This window comes from Marmota marmota, unplaced genomic scaffold, assembly GCF_001458135.2.
Source record: "Marmota marmota marmota unplaced genomic scaffold, marMar, whole genome shotgun sequence".
NCBI classification, from domain to species: domain Eukaryota; kingdom Metazoa; phylum Chordata; class Mammalia; order Rodentia; family Sciuridae; genus Marmota; species Marmota marmota.
This window is the reverse complement of record NW_025999949.1, coordinates 35,520,400-35,538,312: the sequence shown is the minus strand read 5'-3', so window position 1 is coordinate 35,538,312 and position 17,913 is coordinate 35,520,400. Positions and strand designations below refer to the sequence as shown.

Below are 17,913 nucleotides of genomic sequence, written 5' to 3'. Positions count from 1 at the left end.
GTGCCAAGTCCCACAGGCACCCCATCTGTGGCCTCTTAACTTGAAAGACTTGGGCCTACGGGACCCTGGCAGAGCTGAGGACACAATGTGGAGTGAGCCTGCTGCACCCTCAGGTTTGGGCCGGGTAGGCCCCTGGCTGTGCCCCCGAGTGCTTGAGAGGGTTGCGCGGGGTTTCAGTGGCTGAGCACTGTTGGCTCCCTGGGTAGGGTGGCCTTGGTCTGACTGGTGTTTTTATGTGCTGTAAAGAGTCAACTGAGTATCTTATCTTTTGGCAAGATGGCTCTTACACGTGGGGAAGTTCCCTCTGCAGGAGCGCAGGCTGGTAGGAGGGGGAAGAGGCGTGGGCTGCCCCTGCCAGCCTCCAGCTGGCCCCCTCTGTTGGCAGAATGGCTCTGACGCGCCCTGGTAGCTGTGGAGCTGGCGGTGGGCGTGGTGTTCTCCTTCTCTTAGCCTAATGCCAGGGGTCTTAGCTGAGGTGACGTTGCCCACTGGCTTTAGAGCTTTGGGGCCCCAGCAAGGGCCAGGCCTGGGGAAGGCACTGTGTCTAGTCATGTTCCTGGGTGAGGCAGGACAGCTACGCCCTCCGCAGATCGCCAGTAGCTTCCAGCTGGGCTCGGTCTTTCTGCAAGGCTCTGGGTGGGAGAGGCAGCACAGCAGCAAGTGCTCTGATGCCCAGAGCTGAGTGCCCTCCTCCAGCACCCATGACCTCTGCGGCCTGTGGTACTGGTCGCACGTCTGAAGAGCACTCTGATTCCAGCTGCTCCATCTCCCTGAGCGTCTGCCTACCTTAGCCACCAAGACCAGGTGTGTGAATTGCCACCAGAAACAGCCTTGTCTGTCTCTGTACATCCATCAAGCCGCTTCTGAGACTTGCGTCCCACTGCCAGCGTCCAGCCTGTGTCCAGCTGGGCCCCACCGGCCTGTCAGGAGTGGCCTGCTTCCAAGAACTCCTGGGCACTGCCCAGCACCACCTGGGAGTGTTGTCCGTTCAGTTCCAGGTGAACTGGTCCTGGCTCAGGTGGTGTGTTGGGCCCAGCCTAAGTGGCACTGGTCACCACCTCACATGAGGCTGGCATCACCATCCTGGCCAGAGCCCCAGCCTGAGCGGCCCCTTGGCCTGCCCATCTTCAGACCTCTAGGAGAGCCTGATGCCCTCCTCTGGTGGCTTCTACTGCCCTCCCTGGAGCTGACGGGGCAGTCACTGTGTGCACTGGACTGAGACTGGATGGTCCGTTTGTCTGAAATGCCTGGTACCAGAGAAACTCCCCAAGCACCTCGGAACAAAGCTATTTGGTTCCATTGTGAACTGGCCACAGGACAACTTTTTAAATCAACTTATTAAGTTGGAACACTGTAATAGCTCTTGCTGATTTTAGCAATGGTTTAAGTGTGTGTTAAACACATGATGTTATGTTTTATGAGAAAAGGGATTATAAAGAAGAGTAATGTCACACATGACTTAGTTTCTTCTCCTGTGTGTGTCTGTTCTCCGCAGAGCCGGGGCTTCCGTGTTCTCTGCAGCCACTTGTTGCACGCATGGGGCTGCAGCACTGACCTCCTGCAGAGGAGCCTGTGCAGAGGTCAGCGCCACCCCTTCCTCTGTTCCTCTGTTCCTCTGAATAAACCTTCCTTCCCTCTAAGCTGCCGATGTGGGTTTCTCTGTCACTTCCCCATGGCTGCCCTCTGCCCTCCTTGGGCTTGAGGAGCAGGGAGGAGGGCTGCTCCCAGGGCTGAAGGTAGGGGTGGGCACAAGGAAGGTCTCCACTTCCCTGAGGCTCCCCCAGCTACAGACCTGGGCCCACCTCTTGAGTTCCCCAACCCTGCTTCTGCTGCACTGAGAGCCACAGCTCCGCAGCCTGGCTGGGCTGTTCCGGTGGAGGAGGGGCTGGGAAGTTGCAGACTGCCCCGGGTCTGGTTGACCTGCCAACATGGGCATGAGTGGCCACACCAGGAAGGGGCAGTGGGTGACCCTTGGTGGTCCCTAATGCACGCAGGGTCCTGGGGCAGAAAACACCATCTGGGTCTTATGGCATTCCACCCAAGAGGGTTGTCAATGTCACAGCCAGTTGGCAGCAGGGGAAATAGGAGGCTAGTCCCAGCTGGTGGGATTTGAGCCAGAATGCACCCACCTGCTGGCCAGGGGTGAGGCAGGGGCGATGGTGGGGAATGCAGGCAAGAGCCCCTCGGCACAGCTGGGTAGGGTGAGGTCATCGAGGGACATGAGGCCAAGTATTGGGAAGGCTGCAGCCCCTGCACCTCATGGGCGAGTTTCTCTGCAGGGAACCCACATGGCAGGACCGAGTCCGGTTGTCCCCAAGACCCTGTGTTCCCCCTGCAGCAGGGAGCTGTGGACACACGTGACTGGGGCGACACCGAGAGGGGGCCTCCTCCACAGCACATCTCGTGCTCCAACTTGGGGCCACCTGAGTAGCACACCCAGAGGTCCACGGGTGTGCTACCTGAGCTCAGAGGGGACAAACTGGCCACCGTGGGGCAAGGAGCAGTAAATAATGTAGAAAATGGCACCCCAAGCCCCCCACCCCGAACTGCACAACCTTTACATCTTTGCATGCAAAATAATGTTAAAAAGAAGTTTTTATTTTACAAAAAGCGGACACTCCAGCTCTGCACTGTGCAGCCGTTTGGGTTTGGCTGACGCCCTGCATGACCAGCGCTTAGCACCCCACACCGCTGGTCAGGGTCTTGTGCTTTAACCACGGTTACTTCACACACAGTAAAACCAACAGGTATGCAGTCAGCAGTTCTATGAGTTTTGACAAATGGCACCCGAGAAACTGACGCCCCACTGCCCAGGACTCCCTGGACTGCAGCCAGTTCACTGCCACCCAGACAGCCATGAACCCAACCAGCCCGGTAAGTGCCACCTGTTTTGTGTCTGGCTGCTTTTGCCAGTCAGGTAAGTGGTTCTATTTTTTCTTTTGATTTCAGATTTTTTTTCCTGTGTTCTCTAAAAAAATCTCTGTCTGCACTAGGTTGCAAAAACATTCTCCTAGGCTACTTTCTAGAACTTCTAGTTTTACATTTAGATCTGTGAACCTCCTTGAATTAAGTTTTGTTATTGAATTTTCACGTGAGGAGAGGGTTGAGCTGCTCTTCAGCGTCGTCCTCTCTTCGCTGTCCAGCTGGGGTGGCGCTGTGTGCTGAGCAGGTTTCTCACTGAATCGACTTTTTCTTCCTGAAAGTCAGTTGACTGCGGACTGTGCTAGACCCTGCACTCTGTTCTGTGGGTGCATTTGCCATCAGGTCAAATCCTACGGTGTCTTTAATTCCTGTGGTTTTTAGTAAAGCTTAAAGTCATGTAATATGACACTGTTTTTTCTTCCCTTGAGCAATCTTGATAGTTTATCATTCTTTACAGAATGAACTCTTGGTGTTGTCCACTGTTTTCCCTTTTCTTTCCCTCCCTGCCCCAGGACACAGGCTAAGAGGCAGGGGCTACTGACACTCTGGACCACCCGTCTCCCACCCCCTAAGAGCTAGGAGACTGGCTGATAGGACCTCCCTCCACCCCGTCAGAGCCAGACCAGCCCTGAGCCCCTGAAGAACCATCGACTCCGGGGAAATGGGGAGCAGGTGCTCCCTGCAGCCTTGCTGTCACTGCTGGGGCCAGGGGGCCCTGACAGATCACGTGGGGACAGTGTTCCTCGATGTGGTAAGTGTTCTGAGCACCAGGCACGGTAGTGCATTTGAAAAGCCTGGCAAGCCCTGCCCAGAGCAAACGCTCCACAACAGCCATGGGAGTGTCCTGCAGCTGCGTAACCGGTGACCACCACCTGGGGGACTTCCTATGGCAGAAGTTAGATTCTTCACAGTTCTGTAGGCCGCAGAGTGAAATCCAGGTGTGGGGGGCTCTGGAGGCTCTGGAGGCGAGCCGTCCTGCTCCTCTAAGCCCCCACGGCTGCGGGCTGGCTTGGCTGCATCTGTATCCTCTGCTCCACCTACGCAGGCCTCTCCCTGTGTGCCCCTGTCCCCGCCTCCTCAGGCCAGTTGCCCACATTTGAGATCATCATTTCATCCACAAAGACCCTTTCTCCAAGTCAAGTCAGGATGTGGACATACCTTTGATGTCATTCAACCCTCTGCAGGAGCTTTCTCGGTTTTATATATTTTTATATATTTTCATGAGAGCCCAGCAAAGCAGCCCAGGTGGAACCTCTGAGCAGTTCCTGGTGGACCCTGATGGCATCAAGGTGCCCTTCCCATCCCAGCCAGCGCTCAGCAAGGACTGTTTACATAAGCGCAGCGGCCACTCACCGTAGCCCACTGCCCCTCGATTCCGGTGCTCACCACTCCCTCTTACATAAATGACCACCTCGTAAAAGCCTGTGGTTCTGCACTGGTTGTTTCAAACCAAATCACCATCATACACAATCCTGGAAATTATCACCTGCAGTGAGATAACTTATCTGGTGCTTGGCATGAGTCAAGAGCAAGTTCAAAATGGTCCTACGCTGCCTGGAGACCTCTTCCAGTTGATGATGGCAAAAATCAACTGGACATTAGCAATTACTAAATAAAGAATTTATTATTCACACTGAAGACACCTGGCTACACATGGCTTGGTATTAAACAGTCGTTACTGAATTCCTGACAGACTCTCCCTGGACATTCGCACGTGTTTACAAAGGCAGAGCTCAACCTCTGGCCTCTGCTGTCAGCCCCGCCTTGCAGATGTCGGGAGCGCCCCCGAAACACAGACAAGCAGGGTGCAACCCTGAGCCCTTCTCTGTGCCATGTTCCAGGACACTGAAAAGCTGGTGGCTATGCAAAACCACACTTGGGGAACATTCTGTCCGGTGATGCAGGCCTTTCAAAATGTAGATCCAGCCACATCTAGGGGCTCGTGTTCACGTGGCACCCGGGTGATGCCCAAGCATGGCCCTGGTCCGGGGGCCCACAGACACCCTGAGCAGCCCTTGGCGAGCAAGATTAGCATGTGTCCAGCTGAGTCCCAAAAACCTGACAGTGTCCAGGTGACCCCAAGGCTGAGCCCATGGACTGGCTTCACAAGCCAAAACTGTGCCAGTGGACAAATGTTCCCTCTGTGTCCAGCAACAAGGCTCAAACCTTCTTTACAGAACATTTCAGGAATGAAATCTCAATTGCAGCATGAAAATATACACAGACCTCCTTGCGAGCGTTGGACTATCTACAGCTCCTCTCGGGTGGTGCAGCCTCGCCGGCACGTCAGTCCACAGCATGCAGAGGAGGCCTAGAGTGGCCTGGGAAGGCAGGACTGGTAAGTGGTTCTGCACCCAGGCAGGGCCATGGGCTCCCCACCCAGACCTGCCGAAGTTTGTGGTGAAACAGAGTCTCTGGGTTTCTTCATTATAGAAATCTTACTTTAACAAGAAAAGCAGCAGCAGCTTGCCCCAGCTAGTCCCCCAGTCTGCACAACAGATCACAGCGCCGCCCCGCCCCTCGGGCAGCCCCAGCCACCTGCTCTGGCGGGACAGCCTGGGCTCCTAAACTCCCCAGAGCCTCCCCAGAACGAGCAGTCATGGAGGCCGCAGCCCTTGGCGCTCCTCCATGTGCCCGCCACACCCCCTGTGATGCCCACGTGACTCGTGGAGTGGATGAGGGAGGCGAAGGAGAGGCCAGCCTGGTCGGCTCTGGGCCCAGTGCTGTCCCCTGGGCGTGGGTTCTGGAACTCTGCAGATGGCACAGGACACCTCTGGCAGAGGTAGTGGGAAAGGAGATGTGGCGGCCAGCCTGAGCAAGCACCCACACAGACCGTCCAGAGACGCACAGGGCCGGGGCCCGTTACTGGCACCCCTGCCCCTCAGGCTCCTGCGGAGGGGAAGGCTGCAGAAGGGGCTGTCCCCGCCCAGGGCGGCCAGCAGGCCCTTTGCCTTCATTCCACCTGCCAGATGGCGATCTTGCCCTCCTCCCCGCCAGACCCGCTCAGCACGTATCTGTCCTCTGCAGAGCACAGGGTCCTCACGGTGTCCGCGTGTGCCACCAGCTCCTTTTCCACGGTCTTCCGCTGTACGTCGATCACGTAGATTTTCCCCTTGAGTTTCCCCTGTGACAGTCCCCTGCCGCCCACCCAGATCTGCAGGGAGAAACGGGAGGCGTGTCAGCCAGGATCCAAGAGCCTCGAGGGCGTGGGCATGGCCCAGTCCTGGGCTCTGCGCCACGAAGCCGAGTCCCTCTTGGACAGGCCACCTGATGTACCTACAGGACAGAGCTGGGGGCCACAGCCCTCTGTGGCCTCTGGAGCCCTCTTCCCAGGCCTCCCAGCCCAGGGACCACAGGGACCATGTGACCGTGGTCAGACACACTGTCTGTGGACTTGACACTTGCTAAGCGCTTATGTGCCCTCACCCTCAACCCACTCAGGCCTGAGGGCAGAGGTCTAGTGGGCGGCTGAAGCCACCCAGAATGCGGTTCTGGGACGTCCAGCTTCTAAGAAGCATAGTCACACCATGGAGACTCTAGAACTGAAGTGAACATCACCAGGAGGCTCACAAGCCAACAGGATGCAGAGGGACCTTCCCAACCGCTGCAGCTGGGGCCTGGAATTTCCCAAAGGCCCACGTGTGGAAGGCTTATCCAGGACACTGCAGGCCTCGTCCTCCGCCCAGCCCCACTGCAGGGAGGACCCCGGAGGGAAGGCGGCGGCTCACCTGCCTCTTCACCAGCAGCAGGCAGTGGATCTGGGAGCAGTCCTGAAGGGGCACCGTCTGCGGCGGCCGGGCCAGGTCCTTCAAGCTCCAGACGTAGACCTCACTGTGACCCACACAGGCCGCCCAGAGCTGCTCCTGCTGGACAGAAACCACCGTGGGCCTGTGGCCAAGGCAGCCCCGCCCCTGCAGCGGGCAGCCGGCTGCTCCGCAGTACCTCGTGGAAGAGCTGGAAGCCCACGAAAGAGGTGCGTGTGTTGCTCGGGGTCTCGTCGCTCCTCAGCTCCTGGCAGAAGGTGCCCTGCAGGGTCAGCACCAAGATGCTGTCACCTGTGCCTGCAGGAGGACAGCTTGGTGAGGAGCGGCGGGTGACGCATGGTGGGCTGGAAGGGTCAGGGCAGCGAGTGTCCCTGTGACGCGGAGCGTGAGCCCACCCACCGCTGCTCCACGCTTAACACGGGGGGGCCCTGGGCCCAAGCTTGCCAGGGGCCTCTCGGCGTGGGCAGTGGGGCAGAAGGCAGGGCGGATTGGGCACCTCGGGCCTCTGGTGTTTGGGGATTTTCCTCTCCAGCAGCCAAAGCGGGTCCTAGCCCCACTCAGTGACACCCAGCTTCCCTGTGCGCAGCACCAGCACAACCCTCGGTCTGTCATCCTGCAGGTGAGGGGCCTCCCTGCAGGCCAGCAGTGTCTGCCTCTCTGCGAGCTCCAAGCCATCAAAACCAGCCCAGGAGGGGGTACAAAGCCGGCCTGGTCAGGCTGGAGTGGACCTGGCGGAGCCACTGCGTTGTCCCCTGCCCCCTGGCACGCCAGTGTCCCATGTGAACAGTGCAGGCCGGAGGGCAGGAGGACAAGCCTGGCTCTCGGGTAGCATCCCGCTCACAAGCAAAGAGGCCTGGGTACACGGGTGCTGGGAGACAGCGGGTCCCAGGAGCTGGAGTAGGTGCCCCCACCGAGATGCCGATGGCTTTACACCATGGGGACGTTGCACTGCAGTCCCCTCCAGCTGCCAGCCTCACCTGACGAGTGGGCCCTGGGACCCTGGCCGGCCTGATAGTGAAGGGGCTCACAAGGGCTCTCCTCTCCCCCCTCTAAGCCTGGTTGGGAGCTGCCTCTGGTGGTGCCCGACAAGCACCGCACTCCAGGAAGCCCCGGCCGGGTGCTGTCACCTACCTGGACTAACAAGTGGGAGTGTGGAGCAGGGCCACAGGAGGCCCGAGTGGCAGGGACCAGCTCCCAACCACTGCAGGAGCTTCACCGCCCACCCCCACCGTACAGACCCAGAGGGCAGAGAACAGGGGGTAGGGCTCAGCACGTCACTGGTGTGTGATCGTCCCAGGGTGGGCCCAGCACACAGGGACAGGCCAGGTGAGGGCACAAGGAAGTCAGGAGAGAAATGGAGTCCTCCAAACAAAAACCAAATGGAGACTCTAGAACTGAAGTGAACATCACCAGGAGGCTCACAGCCAACAGGGCACAGAGGGACCTTCCCAACCGCTGCAGTTGGGGCCTGGAATTTCCCAAAGGCCCACGTGTGGAAGGCTTATCCTCAGCCTGCGCTGGGGCCCGAGAGGAGCAGAGTGGGTCGCTGCGGGGTGCCCCTGGCCTGGCCCCTCTTCTTTCTGTCTGAACCCTGCTCTGAGTCCCTCCATGGTGTGTACAACAGATGTTCTTGGACTGTGCCTGCCCCAAGCTACTCCATCCTTCAGAACAGAAGCCTGCCAGGGGCTGCTCCATTTTGAGTACAACCACCAAAGAAGGTGACTCTGCACCTGGTCTGTGCAGGTAAGCGACGGCCATCTGCCCAGCACGGCGACAAAGAACCAGGCAGTAAACAAGTGCTTCCTGCCAACTGATCAAACGAAATCAGGAGCCTGAGGACATCCCAACCCATCAGGAACACCAGAATGCAGGTGGCGGTGGCGGTGGCGGTGGTGGTTTGGTTGGCTATTTTCTGTTTTGGTTCAGGGATTGAACCAGGGCACTTCACCACTGAGCTACATCCCCAGCTCTTTTTTATTTTTTGATACAGTATCACTAAGTTGCTGGCCTTGAACTTGCAATCCTCCTGCCTCAGCCTTCCAAGTCACTGGGTTTACAGGATGTGCCACCACACCCAGCTCACACTTGGGAGTTTATCAGCCTCATCAGATGCAACCCCTCATCTAAGACCCATAAAAGGAACCCCCCCCCCCCGACTAAACACGGCAGCATCCTGTCAGCTGGTCACTCGTCAGAAAATGCCTGGTTCTGTCCTGCCCATGACAGTGACGCACACCTCACTCCAAGATCACACCTCCAACTGACATTCCAGAACTGGCGTCCTCTGGAGCCCTGCCTGACGGCTCTGGGGAACTGGCTGGTTAAAACCCCTGACCCCCACAAAGACTCTGACTCTGGCCCCCCCCACTCTGCCTGCTCTGGGAGCAGGCTCCTGCAGCTGCCTTAACCCTTGTCAGCCTTTCATGACACTGTCATGCCAGGTAGGTAAGTGGCCCAGAGGTGACGTAAAGCACCAGGAGGGTACACGCCCCACACCTTCGGATGAAGGCCGTGAGCAGCCCTGGGGCTCCTGAAACCGATCCCCTGCAGAGACTGAGGGGGGGTGTGGAGGGACCTGTGCATCTCGCTACACTAAAGTACTTCAATGTAAAAGAACTGGGGACAACCACGCGCCCTGTCTGGCCACGCCCACAGGGAGGCCTTCAGCCACAGGCAACATCTGTGCCCTGGGTGTCCCCCCCAGGGCAACATGAGCCGCCAGGCAGAGGCTATGCCTCCCATCTCCTGCAAAGTGCCTGGCTTGGCCTTGAGGATGCTCAGGTCCCAGGGATGTGCTGGGAGTGGCAGGGGTGGCCCAGCGCGGCCCCAGGGGAGGTGGCTGTGGAGGGTGATGGGGCAGCAGGGGACTCAGGGACACCTGGGACAGGTTCACCCCAGAGCATGTGCAGCAAGAGCACAGGGAGGCGGGCGTGGCTGGCACACCAGGGCGGCAGGGGCCGGGAAGTCGCGGGGGGGGGGGGGCCCTGGGCACAGCCAGCAGGGAAGAGTGACAGAGAGTGCCTGGAGGTTGCCAGTTTGACCCTAAAACCAGAGGTGCCCCAGGCAGAGGGAAACAGGCTCTGAGAGCAGGGTCAGGGTGGTTTGGAGGACTTACAGCACCACAGATGGCCACTGTGTAGACTGATGGACGTGAGACCTCCGCTTGGCAGCTGGAACCGGCTGGTCACCTGCAGCGTGCTCACGTTCCACGCCAGGACTGTCCCGTCCAGGCTGCAGGAGAAGACCTGGCTGGAGGGATCAAAGGCATGTGCACACACTGAACAGGGCCCCTGGGCCCCAGGCCTTCAACCCCAGGAGAAACAAGTCGCCATTAAGCATCCATAACACGGAAGGCGAGTGCCGCCCGGCCGTCCGGGGCAGGAGCAGGCTGTCGGGGCACCCAGTCGCACAGAGCCTGTCCTGGGCAGAGCCACAGCAAGACCATAGACTGAAACAAGGCCCACCAAGGGCTGCCCAGCCCAGAGGGGCCACAGAGGGCCTGCACTGCAGCTGCAGGGAGGGGGACTGGCCAGCGCCACCCCTGGTCCTGCCCTAGCCAGCCTGTTTGTCTTCCAGGTGAGCCCCTGACCTGGGCAGTGCTGTGCCAGGCCCTATCCTCACCACAGGACACACGTGGTGAGCAGAACCAGAGCCTGCCCTCAGGTAACAGGAACAGACAGTGAGTGACACAACCAGGGTCAGGTTGAACTGTCCCTGAGAAACATGTGTCCTCACCCCCAGGACCTCAGAACGGGACCTGACATGGAGGCAGGCCCTTTTCCAAGTCAAAGTGAGGTCATCGGCCCAGCAGGAACAGAAACCCTGCCAGGCCTGGGCAGGCTACAGGCTGCTGGCCAGCAGGTGGCTTTGCGGGAGCTGGGGACTTAACAATGACAGTTTTAAAGGATGACAACAGTGAAAGCTCAGGGGATCTCTCACATACAGGTTTCAACGTAACAATGAGAAAGCTCATCCCTGTCGCCACGCCTGCCCATGATGGTCACCGAGGGTCAGCGCCTTCCTCTGTGCCCACGAGCAGGGTCGCTGCCCACCTCGCCTCTGGACCCGCGTTGCTCTGAGCCCAGCACCCTTCACACTGGCACCCCTGATCCTACAGAGCCACCGCACCTGGGCTTCTTTCCATCCTGCACGGCCAAGCCCGTGACCGCGGAGCGGTGGTCCGTGAGCTGCTTGTTGCAGGACATGCTGTGGGTGTTGATGATGTAGATGACGGAGTCCTCGCAGCCAATCCACACCTGGCTCTGCTCCGCCATCACCATGCAGCTCTAACAGGGCGAGAGGCACGACGGGAACTGGTGGCCGCTGCCCCACTGGGCTCCCAGACACAGACGCGCACTTGTTTCCCAGGACTAATTGGAGGGCAGCGGGGACTGCTACCAAGGCAGCCTTTGGGGCTTACTGTCGTTGGGATCTTATTAAAAAGGCTCTGGTGGGCTCTCAACTCAGAACAAGGACAGTTCCCTTAGTTTCTCTTTCTGCTTCTGTCCAGTTCTGAGTGTGGTCAGACGCGCACATTTTCACTTCTGGTAACTCAGACCCTCCCACTCGTCCAAGTCCATAGACTTGCGGACTATGGGAAGGGTTCGGGAAGCAGTTCCGTGGCCTCTCCCTCCCCTGCGCGCTGCCGAGTCTGACATCCAGGTACCTGGACGGCCTGATCCCAGGCACTCGGTGCCCGGGCTGCAGTCACAGGGTTTTTGGCTTTGAAAGCACCCACTGGAACAGTGTGAAAACTCATTTTCTGCTCACGCCACGAGCGTCCTGTTATTTTTAGATAAGATGCAACCACCAAAATGGACCCTAAGCAGCTGCCTGACGCTTCGCTGGAACGTCCTCTTCACGTTACATGTGAGCTCAGCGGGTTGTGCTGTGTGAGGCACAGGGCAGGGCATCTCCCTGCAGGGTCCCTTGGAACTGTGCCTTCTCCTGGACAGGGGACAGCCCCTGCACAGTGGGAGTACAGGGCACCAAACCACCTGGCAGCACAGACTGGACAGAGGCTGGGACTCCAGAGAGGCCGCACCTGTGAATCTGCGAAGGGTCCTCAGAAGCCAGCCACGGTGGGCCTGGAGTCCCAGCTGCTCAGAAGGCCGAGACGGGGACGGGGTGGGGGGGTGCCTGGAGCCCAGGAGCTCAAGGGCAGCCTGGGTACACAGTGAGACCCCCCCCCAGTCAAGGTGAGGGCAGGCAAAACAGAAAGACGGTCACGAGTGACCGGAAAAATGCAAACAGCTCAACGGGAGATGCTTCTCACACCCACCAGACTGGCCAGAAGGTACAGTCCTCCGGCAATGGTGGTCTGAGGACAGGGAAGGACTGCCAAGCGCCTGAGGAGACGGAGGACCAGTGCAGGGTTAGGGGCACCCTCAAGCTGCTGTGTCCACAGGAGGCCACACCACGACCAGGCCAAGAAACTCCCAGCCATTCTGGTTATAAAACCCTCAACTTCATTCAGACTCAAAGGAACAAAAGGACCAAGCGCCCAGGACAGGCCTGGCCTCTGCTGGCTAGGACGCAGGGTGGTTGGACACCCTGGAGGGCACCCACTGCCCCTCACTAGGCATCACCAGAATCATAGAAAATACCATAGGGGTTCTAGTGACCCTGGGCCCGGCACACCTGGGTGGCCCGAAGCTGCCCCCGCCATGAGCAGGCCATAGTGGTGGGAGGGGCAGGCCGCATTCAGACCCCAGCAAAGATGAGACTGTTTCCCAAAGCTGGGGACCGGGGAGAGGCTCTGGGCCCATCTGAACTTGAGGGCCCCCACCTGCTCACCACTTTGGAGGTGCCCACTTTAAAGCAGTGCTGGTGGACGGTCCAGGAAGAGGCATCGAACACGGTCACCTTGCCCCCACTCAGGGCACACCACAGCTTGGGGCGGGCATCCTCTGCCTTCTCTGCTGGGTCAAGATGCCCTGAAGAGGAAATCAGTGGCAGAGACGTGAGGGGGTCCCAGGCACCACCAGGCAAGGAGGCCACACGCCTGCCCCTGGGCGCAGACTGGCTGCCGAGAACCAGGCACCAGGCAGGTGCGTCAGGGCCTCTAGAGAGCCACAGTTCCAGAGCCGGGAACAGCAGGAGGGGCTGATGAGCACTGGACACAGAAAGCAGGGGTCAGCTGGAGAGGCCTAGGCAGGAGCCACCAAGTGCCATGACAACCAAGGCGTAGGAGGGTCCCCCATCTCCCTGACGCTCAGTGGTGGCCTTTTAACTTTGGCCACTCTAAAGAAGTAAAAGTTTCGGGGTTTTGTTTTCAAGATGGTTCTCTACGTTACCCGGGCTGGTCTCAAGACCTCCTGTCTGGGCCCCCCAGGGGCAGGGGCCATAGGCTTTCACATTTCCCTAACCATTAATGAGGCTGAGGCCCGAGCCCCTGGCCACTCTGCCCACCACCAACTGGTGCTATTCCTCCTCCCGTCTACTATGGCCCAGCAGACATCCGCTGGAACTCCTGCAGGACCTTCAAAAAAACCCTTTGCTCCACCGTGGCCAAATCCACCAGTCTGCCTCAGGGTCAGGGCTTTTAGAGGCCCCAGGGGCCATGGGCCTGCCCTGGGATAGAGGCCCCTTCTGCAGGGCCTGGTGCACAGGTCCGCTTGCTTTAATTGCTTGTTGCTGTGCCCATCAAGTCTAGATTTCAGTCCCCTGGAACTGATCGTGGGGAGAGGGGGTCAGGATTCATCTGACCGGCCCCATCCCCCGTGGACAGTCCTTGCCCACCACCCCCAAGCACTGCCCGTCACCATTAGGAGGAGTCCTGGTAGCCACCTTCGGGGTGTCTACTGCACTGGTCCGTGGCTGGCTTGGCAACCCTGGGAGTCCAGCCGAGAGCCAGGGTTACCAGGACTCCCCTCTGGCAGGCCCCGGCCCCTCCACACCACCGTCCCACAGGGGCAAGATGCCCAGAGGCTGGTCAGTTGTAATTCAAGGGAAAGGGCCCTGGATCTGAAAACAGCCCTCAGTCCAGGCGCCGTGGCCATGGAGCCAGAGCCAGAGCCAGTGAGCGCCACGGTCAGCAGCCACGTAGTCCGGGTCCGAGGCACGCGCTGGGCTCTGCTCTGCTCATTCCCCACCACCCCCTGCGTTGCTGCCGCTTCTCCCGACACATGGCCCTTCCCCGGGAGAACACGTGGCCACCGCCCCAGAACGTGCGCCCATTGTCAATCAACGGATCCGTGAGGCCACGCGGGAGTGTTCTGTGGTGCTCGTGTTGAGTCCTTCTGGAGCAAAGAACTGACAACAAACTGAAAGTTCTTCCTGCCTGAAGCCAGCGGCCCCACCTGCCACCACCTGCCCTCGGCGTGGCCCCTGCTGCTGTCCTCCGCCATCCAGAGCCCAGTGCTCTGATGTGCAACCACAGCCCAAGGAGGGCCCCTGCTGGTGCTTGGAGTCGGGGTGCACCACGTTCTCCCTCCTACCATCCAAATGCAGCTCTCAGAGAGCCAGAAAGTCATATGCAGGAAAGGCACCAAACAGGAGGGGGGGAGGGAAGGGTAGGGCAGCTCCTGCCCGCCAGCCCCGACCCGAGTACCAGGCCCGGTCTCCGTGTCACAGGGCAGCCTCAGTGACTCCCAGCGACCCACGTGACCCGGTGGGAGCCAGTGCCCTGCACCTGCTCTGGAGGGCAGGGGACAAACACGCTGGGACGGGTGAGTCTGGGTGTGGCCTTTGCCTCTTGAGGGCTCACCCCCCAAGCCCCTGCCCTGCGCCGCTTCCCACGGGTCTGCAGCCTCTGGCTTCGGGGTGACCTCGCACCCAAACCCTAACTTGGCAGATGAGCGGTAAAAGAGCAGCCCCGACGGACAGCCCTCACCTGGAGTGTACAGCAGCACGTCCACCGCCTGCGGCGCCGTCTCCCCCACCCAAGGGCTGATCTTGTGTTTCAGGGTCTCCGCGGTCGTCATGGGGAACGCCGTGGGCACTGAGGACAAAACCTGGAGTCAGTTCACTGGCACGAGGACACAGGTGGCATCCTTGCAGCCAGGTCCAAGGAGAGCAGCGTCAGGCCCTTCTCGGGGTAGCCTATGTGTGGCAGCATGGGGGGCCGTGGGGAGTGCCCCCTTCCCAGCCCGAAGCTGCTGCCTAGCAGAGAGGGCACTTGAAACATCCCTCAGTAACAAAACAGCCCCGAGCTGCAGCAACCAAGGAAACTAGCTCAAGAGCAGTCTCAGCCCCAGAATGACGACGCAGGCTGGGCGTCCCTGCTGGTGTCCCCTGCTGCGGGGCTGACCTGTGTCCTGTGTGCTGTGCCATGTTCAGCAGCATCCCTGGCCGTGCCCCCCAGATGCCAGCATTACCCCACACACACCCTCGATGTCTCTCGGCACTGCCGAGGCCTCTCCACAGGGAGCGGGTACAGAGTCGCCCCAGTTAGAAGCCACTGGCCTGTGGAGGAGCCGACACCCCCTTCTGCAGAAAACCCCCGTCTCCAGACAAAGCTGCCTCCATCTGGGCTGCTGGCACCTCGTGCTGTAACGGGGTCCTGGGCACTGCCTGCCCGCCAGCCCCAACCATGAGTACCAGGCACCGTCTCCTTGTCACAGGGCAGCTTCAGTGACTTCAGGGGACTTCCTGGCCGCAGTTACCCACTGATCACGTGGGCACTACAGTCGGGGCGGCTGTGCTCTGGTACTTGCCCAGCTGCCCTCTTGCCTTATTGTGTCAAGCCTCACAGACTGACGAGGCTGATATTATCGTCCCAATTCAAACAAGACGAAACAGAAGCACCAGATCCCACCCACCAGGGGCGACAGACGGGCAGGTCAGCCAGGACTCCCATGGGCTCCGGTCCCTCTCACCAGAGGCCATGGCCTACCCCTCGAAACCCTCCAGAACCACTGAGCGTCCGCTTTACAGGACAACACACGGACTCGATCTCAGAAAACCACTGCCCACGGCCCCAAGGGCCCCAGGCCCCAGGCCGCCACCCGCTAGCACAGAAACCAGTCTTGTGCTATTGGCCTGATTCCGGTGTCGATGGTAACAAGTGTCCTCGACACTCCCACCTCTCGTGCACACCCCGAGGCAGCTGGCCCCAGAGGTCACATAAGATGGGCCAGCACTGAAATGGTGGGGAGTCATCCTCACCCGTGGGCACCCGGACTGAGAACCATCTTCCGGAAGGCAGCTCAAGCCGGGCCCAGCTGTTCGGCCTGGGAACGTGGGCCAGGCAGGAGCAGCCTGCACACGCAGGTCGCCCCGGCAGAGGGCCCAAGCCCACCAGGCCTGTCCCTGGCGTCCAGAGGCACCCACACCACTCAGTGGCCATCCTTGGATTTCCAGTCTGCTTCAGCAGCCAGGCGGCCACCGGAGGAGAGGCGGGTCAGGAGGAGGCCAACAGGCCAGGAAGCCAGGGGACAGCCAGCGCCATCTGACCCACCTCGACACGCCCCAGACGCGCACGGTGCCCGGCCAGCTGCTCTTACTTTCACTCTTCATCTTATCAAAGTAGGACAGCTTGGAGGCCGCGTAGATGGCACCAGGTGACCGCAGTGTGCCCACGACGGCATCCATCAGCAGAACGTTGGTCAGCGCTTGCTGGATGTACTGGGGGTCCTAAGGTGGAAACGGGTGCATTTCAACGCAGGAAGAGCCACAGAGGTCCCCAAGGCGGCCGCAGGAGGAGCAGCACGTCCCCAGGCACGCCCACAGCCCATGGTCGCGGTCAGTGGACGAGGAGTTTGGGTTTATGGGGTGCAATTTTTAAGACAAATGTTAAGACAAATGTTGACGGTTACACGGGGAGCCAGCAGCGTCCCCCCAAGCCTTGCCGTGAGGAGCCCAGGCCGCAGGCTGCTCCTCCTCTGTGGCGGGCCCAGGGCACAGACGTGTCGCGGACCTCAGTGAGCACACAGGGTGGCTGCGCTCAAGCCAAACTGCCCAGCAGCCCACCCGCCCGCGGCTGTAGCCAGATGGCACTGGTTCGGGTAAATAAGCCGAGCAGGTAAAGTCAGCGGCTAGTCCAAACACCACGGAACACTGGCCTGGTAGAAAGGGCCCGCCCTCCCACTGCGAGACTGGGAGCCCCCGTCAGTGGTGGCCCGTTCTGAGCCTGCCTTCCTCTGGGGACTAGTGGGGCCGTGACTCTCCCAGACCTTAGGAGCTGTTCCTTTTGTGTGAGCTCCTTTCCCGTCTCGGCCCCTTTTTAAATGGGGTTTCCTGCCTCATTTTGGCAGGTAGACGATACTGACACCTCGGCCCGCCACCTGCTTCCTCCTCTCCCTGTGTCCTTCAGCTTCATCCGGGGTGGTCGATAAAGTGCCAGAATCCCTAGGATATCAATGACCTCTGGAAGGAATCCAATGCCACCCATCAACTCCCAGATCCTGTGACGTTAGGGCCACTCAGAGCCGCGTGTGCCCAGAACACCTGACTCAGACCCCAGAGGGGAGGAGGTCAGCACAGTCCAACCCTGTCCCTCCACTTGCTGGGATGTCACCAGAACAGTGGGGGGGGCACGGAGGGAAACGAGGAGGCGTGGTGTCGGGCCACCTGTGCCCTGTGGCTTTCCCACGCGCCGTGAGCCTCCAGCTGGGTCCAGCCACCACAGCTTCAGGGCCTCCCTCCCTCCACCAGGAGGGCCAGGCCTCACCCCGGCCTAAGCGCTGGCGGGCACACCCGTCAGCCACGAGTGGAGACCCCAGTGTCGGACCTTGTGCTCCTCGGCCAGCTTCTTCCCAGCCCACATCTCCTTCACCATCAGGTGCCAGAGGTCGCACTCCGACTTCAGGTTAGCTTCAAACACTTCCTTCCTGGACGCCATTCTGATTTTTAAAGTGGGTATCCTCAGAAGGAAAAAGGTGGACGTGGTGCTTCTGACTTCCTGCAGAGGCGGAGAAAGCAGAAGCCTCGTGTCAAGCCACGGACCAAGGAACACTGGGGCTGAGGGGGAGGGCAGAGAGAGCTCTGGAATGGAGCCCAGCGCCCCGGCAGGGACCCCAAGCCATCTGTCAGCAGCCCTCGCACGGGGCTCACCCAGGGCTGGGACAGCCTGCTCAACACAGCCCCGAGCTCTCGGCCTGAGGGTTCTAGGAGGAAGCCTGACCCCGCTGAGCCAAGCTGTGGCATCCACTGGTCTCCGGACCTCAGCTGCCGCTAGCCGCAATGCCTCCCCATGGCCACTGTCATGCGTCACATGAACCAAGCCAACAGGCCTCCCAGTGCAGGAGACGAATAATGCAAGGCACAGGATGGAGCAGGAGCACAG

General features: G+C 59.9%; 2 protein-coding genes and 1 long non-coding RNA gene across 7 annotated transcripts in view; 2 read left to right on the top strand and 1 right to left on the bottom strand.

The window, feature by feature from the left end:
• Nucleotides 1–4,392, top strand: part of Slc45a4 (solute carrier family 45 member 4) — a 75,101-nt gene extending 70,709 nt beyond the window's left edge. Inside the window, exon 8 of the mRNA XM_048802228.1 lies at nucleotides 2,748–4,392. Within this exon, the coding sequence (XP_048658185.1) occupies nucleotides 2,748–2,777 (30 nt within the window). The 3' untranslated portion in view covers nucleotides 2,778–4,392. The remainder of the gene's footprint in view (nucleotides 1–2,747) is intronic.
• Nucleotides 4,393–4,527: 135 nt separating this feature from the next.
• The window catches only part of Dennd3 (DENN domain containing 3), a 46,438-nt gene continuing 33,052 nt past the window's right edge, over nucleotides 4,528–17,913 (bottom strand). For 2 of the 5 annotated variants that reach the window (XM_015486525.2, XM_048802225.1), the window contains exons 15-23: nucleotides 17,359–17,529; nucleotides 16,133–16,262; nucleotides 14,521–14,628; nucleotides 12,483–12,622; nucleotides 10,815–10,972; nucleotides 9,802–9,935; nucleotides 6,865–6,983; nucleotides 6,651–6,788; nucleotides 4,528–6,076 (exon numbers count right to left, since the gene is read on the bottom strand). In XM_015486525.2, the coding sequence (XP_015342011.1) occupies nucleotides 5,876–6,076; nucleotides 6,651–6,788; nucleotides 6,865–6,983; nucleotides 9,802–9,935; nucleotides 10,815–10,972; nucleotides 12,483–12,622; nucleotides 14,521–14,628; nucleotides 16,133–16,262; nucleotides 17,359–17,529 (1,299 nt within the window). In that variant the 3' untranslated portion in view covers nucleotides 4,528–5,875. Of the gene's footprint in view, nucleotides 6,077–6,650; nucleotides 6,789–6,864; nucleotides 6,984–9,801; nucleotides 9,936–10,814; nucleotides 10,973–12,474; nucleotides 12,623–14,520; nucleotides 14,629–16,132; nucleotides 16,263–17,358; nucleotides 17,530–17,913 lie in introns of those variants that run through there. The other 3 variants (XM_015486527.2, XR_007347262.1, XM_048802226.1) reach the window with 3 other exon arrangements.
• On the top strand, nucleotides 7,139–15,083 carry LOC125616559. The gene is made up of 2 exons (XR_007347263.1): nucleotides 7,139–8,557; nucleotides 8,677–15,083. It is a non-coding gene; the product is annotated as an uncharacterized LOC125616559 (long non-coding RNA).